Source organism: Labeo rohita, unplaced genomic scaffold (assembly GCF_022985175.1).
Source record: "Labeo rohita strain BAU-BD-2019 unplaced genomic scaffold, IGBB_LRoh.1.0 scaffold_369, whole genome shotgun sequence".
Classification (NCBI taxonomy): domain Eukaryota; kingdom Metazoa; phylum Chordata; class Actinopteri; order Cypriniformes; family Cyprinidae; genus Labeo; species Labeo rohita.
In genome coordinates this window covers 49,679-58,923 of record NW_026129287.1, presented here as the reverse complement: position 1 = coordinate 58,923, position 9,245 = coordinate 49,679, and the positions used below count along the sequence as shown (strand labels likewise).

General features: G+C 36.1%; 1 protein-coding gene across 1 annotated transcript; it reads right to left on the bottom strand.

The window, feature by feature from the left end:
- Positions 1-3,431: 3,431 nt before the first annotated feature.
- On the bottom strand, positions 3,432-7,299 carry LOC127160507 (deleted in malignant brain tumors 1 protein-like). The gene is made up of 5 exons (XM_051103144.1): positions 7,266-7,299; positions 5,980-6,003; positions 5,511-5,825; positions 4,935-5,252; positions 3,432-4,577 (listed from the first exon to the last, which is right to left on the bottom strand). Exons 1-5 carry the CDS (start codon positions 7,297-7,299, stop codon positions 4,519-4,521), a joined length of 750 nt encoding a protein of 249 aa, XP_050959101.1. The 3' UTR covers positions 3,432-4,518.
- Between the last annotated feature and the right edge of the window lie 1,946 nt (positions 7,300-9,245).

Below are 9,245 nucleotides of genomic sequence, written 5' to 3'. Positions count from 1 at the left end.
GGCTCCATTTCTCAAAATTCTGTACTCAGAACCACAAAACACACACACAACATACAAAATGTCACATATGTTGCAAATGGAAACACTTAATTTAAAACTATTTTAACTTTTCTAAAAAATTGTATTATGTGTAGTAAGTTACTGCGCACAAACATACAACAGTTGAACTGTATTAATACTGAACTGACTTGAGCTGTATGACACTATTGACTTGCTAATGGTGTGAGAAGTTATAGAAATATGCTTTTGTTAGAACTATTTTAAATCATTTTAGTTTACTGAACAATTAATTTTCATGAAGCAACTAAAAGTTGTTTAGAGCAGTCAACTTGCTGGGGAATGTCTTTTCAAAATCAGTCATGTAAACCCAAACATATACAGATAAATCAGTTAGTAGTGTATAAGTTATTTTCTGGTATTAAAAAAAAAGTTTTAGTTCACCAACTTGATCTGTTCATAATCTTTATCTAAACTGTTTTAAGGATAAAATATTACTGTGATATCAACATTGCGATGTGCAGTACTATAGAAAGTCATTATCGTTATATTTTCATCTTTGATCTCCATCTGTTATGAACAATAAAAAGTGCAAGAATTTAAAATTGAATTTACCCAATATAAAAGTGAGAAGAGAAGGTCTTGGCATCGTGATGCTTGTGTCGTTTCAAAATGAGGTTACTTCCTGCTTGGTGAGAAGAGCTGACTCTACCATTGTTCTAATATGTTTTAGCATGACTATTTGCATGCACCCAAATTACAGTTTAAGGACATTGTATAAATCCTTCTCAAATTAAAAGTATATCTGGATTTTCTTTAATTTTATGGCCTCTTCAGTAAGGAATTTCTGTAGAAAGTTAATGGATTCAGCTTAGGAAGTAATGCCTCAGTATTACTTTATGTTCACAGGGTTGTAGTGGTGCTTCTATATTGACATCAAACTGCTCAGATGATGTTTCTTTTAAATGATAACAGGAAGGTTTTTGACTCTTTTTAGAAATGATCCTCATTTATTTATTTATTTTTTAATATGTACACATGGAGACAGCAGTTATCCACTGACCCATCCAGGCAATGACAAGGACACAGAGCAACAAGATTCATAGCATGCCAATATTATTATGTGCACATTAGAGCAGTGAAAGATGCGTTGTAGTCACATTTACCAGTAAAGCGTTTGTACTGCTCTTTACTTCCCAAAATAGGTAACAGTAACTTTAGTGCTGAACCACAGTGTGGGTGATAGCAACCCTTGGGTGTCAGAGAGCAAGAAGGTGTTGTTTAACAAGAGGATGTCATCATGGGGAGACATTTTTTGGTGAACCAAGACTTGTTACGGCCATTTTCTCCCTTACTTTCATGTATTAAATTAACAATCACTCCACAAATGTGTTTGTACCAGATTATGACCACACAAATTAGTGTATAGTGGAGATAAAATTAAAGAACAGTTATATATATTTTGTCTGAAATATTGTTCATCTTCATCGCTCAAAATTTGAATATCAGCTGTAGATATACCACTGTTTTACTAACATGTTTGACAAAATATCCAAGGCATTTCAACAAAATATTTTTTTTTGTTTTTTTTGTGGAAAACGCATTAATCAAAATTAGAGAACAGTAACCACTGTAGCACAAAAGAAGATTAAAACTAAAATTTTGGAGAGTACTAGTTGTCAGAAATGAGTAGAATGTGTAGAGGCTCTTGCTTTGAATGACTTCAGCACATCTGCGGCCACAGGACAGCAGCTTCTCACACTGCTGTGGTGTGATCTTTGTCAGCTTTTCTTCCACTCTCTTCCATAGTTTTGTAACTGCAGTGAGTTTCTTAGCCATTACTTTGTCTCCAAGGATTTTCCAGAGATTTTCAGTTGGGTTTAGATCAGGACTCGTGTCCCAGCTATTTTATTATTTTAACGTTCTTATCTTCGAGGAACTGCTTTACCTGATTTGCAGTGTGACCGGGCATTGTCTTGCATGAAAATTGCAGGCTGATTGGGAGATGCTTGCAGAGAAGGAACCACATGTTGCTGAAGGAAGTTCTGATAAACATTTGCATTCACTCTGCCATGTAGCAACTCCTGTAGCAGAAAACATCCCACAAACCATGACACTTCCTCCTCCACCTTTCACTGACTTCATTATTTACTTGGACTTCAGTCTTTTCTCAGTTTGATGCCAAACAAAATGTTTGGTCTCATCACTAAAGTGAACTTTGGAGCAGTTCTCCTCTGTCCACACAGTATGCTCCTCAGCAAAGTTGAGCTTAGCATTTTTGATTCTTTCTTCTGATTTTGATTCTTTCTTCTCATGAGAGGTTTGGTCACTACAGAGTGCGCTTTAAGTCCGACTTCTCTTAAACATGCTGAGATAGATCCTTACATTGTTCAGCACTGAACTGGCAAGCAATTCTAGCTGCAGCTAGCTGCAGTGTTGAACCCATTCCCCATTGGAATCTCTGCATTATTCTGTCTTCATGTGCATTTGTCTTAAATGGACAACCAGCCTTTTTGGGGGACTTCAATAAATTAGTGTCATTGTAAACCTGCATAAGCGAGAAATCACAGATTTGGAATTACCTTTTGAAATAACTTTGAAATAACTTTTCAGGCAGTGGCTGAAAGTGTTATCCTTTTGGCCTTCCTGTCACAGGGTTACAGTCACCTTAGAGTGGCCTGCCATCTTAGTGAAAATTGATGGAATGCTGCCAGTTAAATAGGGTTGGTCATATAATTAAGGAAATTAGCACCAGGTGCCACATTAAAACCAATAATATGGAGGTATTTTGATCAGAGTTCTTTTTCAAATATCTCATTTAAGTTATTTATACTGTGCTTCAGAATACAATTAATTTATGAAATTTGCTTAAAATGGTCCTTCTACTTCTATTAGGATAACTTAAGCAGTGATCTTGAAATTTAGGAAATTATAGGTTGTTCTTAAATTTTAATCTCCCACTGCGTCATGCACTGTATATTATTAATCAGAGGCAGTGCTCTTCATTACTTCTTCATTTCTTATTTTATGCATTTATTTAATCTAAATTTAATTTTAAAAAGTGATTGCAATAAAGCTACAAATAATATCAGTCTATCCTAATATTAGTCATTACTGTATATGGTTGTAAATTTGCAGGAAAATTCAGCTCAGTATAGAACAGATACATAGTATATTGTAATTTGAAAAAAATAAAAAATAAAAAATAACAACTCCATTTCAGACTGTGACATCTAAACTCACAAATTATATTAATATGGTCAGGCCCTGAGAATATTTTAAATACTCAAAGAAACAAGAAAACCCCAGCTTAATAACTCACATCTGAAAAGAAAAAAGATCACAAATAAAAACCCAGCATGGTCAGAAACACACAAAACATAAGTCTTTATTAAACATTGCTCTTATCATCCAGGTACATGACACACCTTTTTTTTTTTAGAGTTTACCACGAAAAAAATGCTGTTTCCTAAGAAAAGTCACTGACTTTTTGGGACAGGTGGGATTCAGCTTACGGCACTTCTCATTTATTCCTATGGTATCCGTAAACTGTTACATCGGACGTACACTCATTTTTGTGGTGCATTGATTAATAAGTTCATTTTTATATAGCGCCTTTCTGCAAACTCAAGGTCACTTTACAATATCAAAACAGTTACACATAACAGGAGACAAAAAAACAGAATACAGATAAACATGAAATCTATTGCAAAAATCAAAGCATGTAGTCAGAGATCAGAAAAACAAGAAGAGAAAAGATATGTTTTAAGGTGGGTTTTGAAATCCTGTAATGAGGAGAGATCACAAATGTGTTTGGGAATAGAATTCCAGAGTTCAGGGGCAGAGATACTAAACGCTCATCAGCCGAACGATGCTAACCTGTAACAAGGAATTAACAGTAGACCAATGTCTGAAGAGCGTAGGGTGCGAACCGGGGATTAGTATGAATGAGATCAGAAATATATGGTGGGGCAAGACCATAAAGTGTTTTGAAGATGATGAGGAGAATCTTATATTGAATCCGAAAACAAACGGGTAGCCAATGAAGTCTGTGTAGGATGGGGAGTAATGTGAGAGGATTTCTTTGAAAGAGTGAGGACCCTAGCTGCAGAGTTCTGGATGTATTGGAGCTTATTTAAACATAAAATAACCAAAATTGTCCTCTTAGGGAGGTCCATGGCACTTCTGGGGGATTCAACGGCCCGGCATCCTCGCCCATCAGCCGTCTAACGGGTGCGGTACTCATCCGGACCACGGCTCCGGCAGCTCTTTGCTTCTGATGGTGCTCGATTCCCTCAACGCTTCCTTCCTGGACCCCTGAGGACACCAGCGTGCATGCATGGGGAAGAGACCAGGGAAGAGGCACGCTCAGCATTTTAACCGTGGCGGTGAAGTCAGGTATCCAGAAGAGCAGGAGAGGAGATAGACTCAAGTTTACTTGTACATTTCTAATGCATGCAATTTAAAATGTAGCCAATGAGACAAGACCAAACTCACTCACCCACAGTGATGATAACAGTGTTACTCAAGGGTGACTTGATAGTGTTGTTTTGATAGGAGTATTGACAGCTGTAGCTTCCCTGATGTGAGACATTTACATTAACAAAACTGAAAGTCACACTAGATACATGTGTCTGGGAGGATACAGATGAACCATTTGTGAGGAGCTGGAATTCAGCATTAACATTACATCTTGGTTTAGGTGTTGTGCATCTGAACTGGATATTTTCTCCACGAGAAACAACTGCATGTGTGGAGGTCAGGGAAAAGGTTGGCATCTGCAGCTCACCTGCAAAATAAATATGTGTTTATTTTAAATAGTTTATTAAGACATATTGTAATATAAGCATGATATTCATAAAGCTTACTTTTACTTACTTAATTTTACTTACATTTCCTCCAAACTAACATGTCAAGATGCTAAAGATTTGACTTACCTGAACAAACAACACCAGCATCTTTACCATGATTACAGTAATGTTTTCCTAATCCATGGTGTGAACATTGTGTGAGGGTTCCTTCACTTCCTGAGCATTCAACGTCATCCAGCCAGATCGATCCACTGCCTTGACCAAAGGCGGCACTATGAGGTGCACTGATGGCTGATCCACACTGTAACTGTCTGCACACCACAGCAGCATCATTCATGTCCCAGTTATCATCACACACGGTTCCCCACTGGCCATTATAACGGACCTCCACTCTTCCACAGCATGAGTCAGAACCATTGACCAACCTTATGTCTTGTAGTTTGCCTTGAAAATGAAAGTATGCTGTATTTTGTATATGACTGACATTGTTGGAAGCAAAGCACCAATCATTCATAGCATTTATTATACTAATTGCTTTAGTGCTATTTTTATTACAAGCAAGCAGTACTTTTCAAAACACTTAGCACTCATTTCAAATAAATTATTAGTAAAATATATATATATATATATCTAGCAGAATTCTACGTAAGGAATTAAGGTAAAAACAGCAAAAGCATCATTTGAAAACATATGCGCTTTTACCTAAGCAGACGACACCTGCATCTTCATGATGACCACAGTTATGTGTTCCAAATGAAGGATGTGAGCACTGTGTGAGTGATGATTCACTTCCTGAACATCCCACATCATCCAACCAGATCTGACCACTTCCCTGACCAAAATGAGCACTGCCATTTGCACTCACAGCTCTTCCACATCCCAACTGTCTGCACACCACAGCAGCATCATTTATGTCCCAGTCGTCATCACACACTGTCCCCCATGTGCCATTATAAAGGATCTCAACTCTTCCAGAGCAGTCATTATTACCATTCACCAGTCTGATACTGTATTGTCCTAAAAACAAAATAACTCTATTATGATATAACTCACATCTCACAAGTAAACTAGCAGACTAGCCAAAACAGTGACTGGTTATGTCACAATGCAGCTAGAAAAAAAAAAAAAAATCAGTGTTTTAAAAATGGGTGACTAACAGCCTGTTACTTACCAGTTACAGAAGTCAGAGCACTGGCTGTTAAGATTAAAAAAAATACATGGATATTGAAACATACTGTAAACCTACATTTAGATATAATTTACCAAATAACTTCTTTCATAAATAGGACAGAGAAAAAGACAATATCATCTGAAAATTGCATCCTATCCTTTGGTCAATGTTGTCTAAACAGATCTCATGTTAATGAGTACTAATGTAGCCTAGCACTGCCTTGAATAAGCCATTTTACATAAAAGATGTTTATATCATCCACAAGACCCAATAATATCTGATATTACACAGATAAACCAGTTCATATTTACAGATGATATATTCTTAATGCTGTGTTTTTAACTGCTTCTCTGTGATGCACACTAGAGAAGTACTCCACACTAGAGAAGTCCCCATTAATTTGCACGTGTAAGAATTTTTTTTTTTTTTTTTTCTCCATACTTTTTACTAACCAAAAAAACTGTGATCAGCTACTGATGATTTTGTTGGAATGGAATCTATAGATAGGCAGTGAGACTGAATCAGCATCATAAGCCTAGAAACTTACGAGGGAGATTCAGTCCTGGGCTGTGATGTTGTGAAAGGCCAGCACTGTAACTGTGATGGGAATGAGCTGTGGTTCTGTGGTCAGCTGTAGTTCTGTTATAGCTCTTCCTCCAAAACTCTGGTATCTAGATGAGCATGAGAATGTTTATAGGCACTAAACCATGTGTTAACAACATCATCATAAGCCTATAAACATTCTCATGTTGTAAGATGTGAGTTGTATCATAATGGAGTTTTTTGTTTGTTTGTTTGTTTGTTTATATATATATATATATATAATATGAATTCGGAGTATGACGTTATAGCAATCTATTATTGTTAGAAGTGTTTAAAATAATTTTAGTTTACTGAACAGCTCATTTTCATGAAGCAGCTAAAAGTTGTGTAGAGCAGTCAAAACAATTGACTGAATCTCCATGCCATTGATCATGCCAACCCAAACATACGGATGAATCTATGTGTATCAGTTTAAGTTACTTTCTGGTATTAGCAAATAGTTTTAGTTCAGTTTCAGGGGGGGGAAAAAAGTGTAAAAACTTTGGCACGACAATAAAAAACCAACAACCAACCAACTTATTCTGTTCATGATCTTTAACTAAACTGTTTTAAGGATGAAATGTTACTGTGATATTAACATTGCAATGTTCAGTAATAAAGGAAGACATTATCATTATATTTTCATATTTAATCTCCATGTGTTATGAACAATAGAAAGTTCAAGAATTGAAAATTGAATTTACCCAATATTAAGGTGAGAAGAGAAGGTCTTGGCATCGTGATGCTTGCGTCGTTTCAAAATGAGGTTACTTCCTGATTTGTGAAAAGAGCTGATGATGCTTTGGTGAGAACTAAAACATAAACTATGTGTATGTTAGGAACTGACCTGTCCATCAGTTTATTGCCCCTACATAACACCTCCCACAAATAGTTTTAGCATTTGGATAAAACAAGTGTCCACAGATGTTTAACATTTACATTTTTTAGCCTCGCTTTTTTTTTTTTTTTTTCTGGAGGTTAAGCAATTGTCTGGTTCTGGTGTAGCCGACCCTGCTCCTGGAGGACTCCCATCCTGCAGTTTAGCTCCAACTCTAATCAAACCAGCTAATCTAGATGTTCATGAATTCTATGGATTGCATGAAAATAACAGGCATGTGTGCTGGAGAAGTCTTCAGAAAGGGATCACGGTTGGGCACTGTTCCTCTAATTGACCTAACTGTATGCCCCGCCCCCCCCCTAGTTACTGTTGCTCCCTCAGACAAGCACACATTGTTCACTGTCTTACAATGACAGCTGTCAGTGTGAAAATGTTTTTGCACAATTTTGAACACAGAAGGGCCACCATTCAAGTGGAATTAAGTATACCTCCATGGAGGTATATATAATATATTTAATAATAAATAAGTGGGAGAGGTCTCATATTACAGTCAGTCGTCATGATCGCGAATGACAACATGCAGGATCTACCCTGTTTATGTATTGCAGGGTACAATTAAATTCATGTACATTTGACCATTTTATTATGGAGAGAAACTAAAATGTAGACCTTCACTTATGTGTTTTTGACCTACACTGTACATGATGTGAGAACAGTTCACTATTTAGGTTTGTACATTAGCATGCACTCACTAACATTACCGTTTTAGCTAAAGGTTTAGCCAGAGATACCTTGCTGAAGCACAGAATGACATTAACATTATGCTTGAGCAGATGAAAATTGTAACTTAATGAGTGTATGTCAACCAGAAAATGAACTTTTTTGTCTTCATTGTGATTGGGGTTGAATGCTTAGGGACATTTTGCTCTGTTTTGTTTGGGTTTAGGAAATGTAATAAAATATAAAATATCCAAGTACCACAGGCACATAGTTTTTTTTCCGTTTTTGTAGAATGAACATAATCAAACCGATGCAATCATCTAATGTTTCTCCATGGCACTGAAACCTAATGCAACTGATACTTGACTGCCATTGGCTCATCTGTGTTTGAGGGGAGGGGCTTGTTGATAGGTCAAGTCGCATCATACATTATTATTGTGGTAAAATGCATGTTTCTTCACTGATGGAAAAAGTGAAAACTAAGATAAAACTAATGGCTTATACAAAATGTTGTCATTATTTAATCTGTAAAAAAAGGACTACTGCACACATACACAAACATGTATATATATATATATATATATATATATATATATATATATATAGGTTAGTACTCAAACATGGAGTTTAGTTTTTGCATTCAATTTGAAATCATATTGAATTTATGGTATTGATTCTCGGAATAGCTCTTTCTGAAGAAGAGGTGAACATGGATAAAGCTGTGAGAAAGTTTTGAGGAAGTGTCATTTTGTACAAGCACAGATGAAACATGCAGATGTGAAGCTTTTTTTTCTCCTTATCAATAAGAAAATTATATAAATCATTTATGTATTTCACTATGCCTCTCTCAGTCTCAACACTTCAGCTTGTAAAAATTAATGGCTTAGTATTAAGTTATGCTCATACGGTTTCAGTGGTGCTTCTATATTGACATTACATTGCTCAGATAATGTTCTTTCTAAATGATAACAGGAAGTTTTATGACTAATTTTAGAAATGAACCTCAGGAAGTGACTACTAAAAGCTCTGAAAAATACCTGCTACCCTCCTGTACTAAACATGCAGCACTTGGTTTTAGTTTACCCTTTCAGCATTCTGCACACTGAAATAAAGTTTAACATCATGG

Excerpts from the sequence above, each read along its gene's own strand:
- LOC127160507 (XM_051103144.1), bottom strand. The coding sequence starts at position 7,299 with ATGCCAAGACCTTCTCTTCTCACCTTAATATTGG. Across the intron at positions 5,253-5,510 it reads TGCAGGTGTCGTCTGCTTAG|GCAAACTACAAGACATAAGG; the intron begins GTAAAAGCGCAT and ends TTCATTTTCAAG. Across the intron at positions 4,578-4,934 it reads TGCTGGTGTTGTTTGTTCAG|GGAAGCTACAGCTGTCAATA; the intron begins GTAAGTCAAATC and ends GTCTCACATCAG.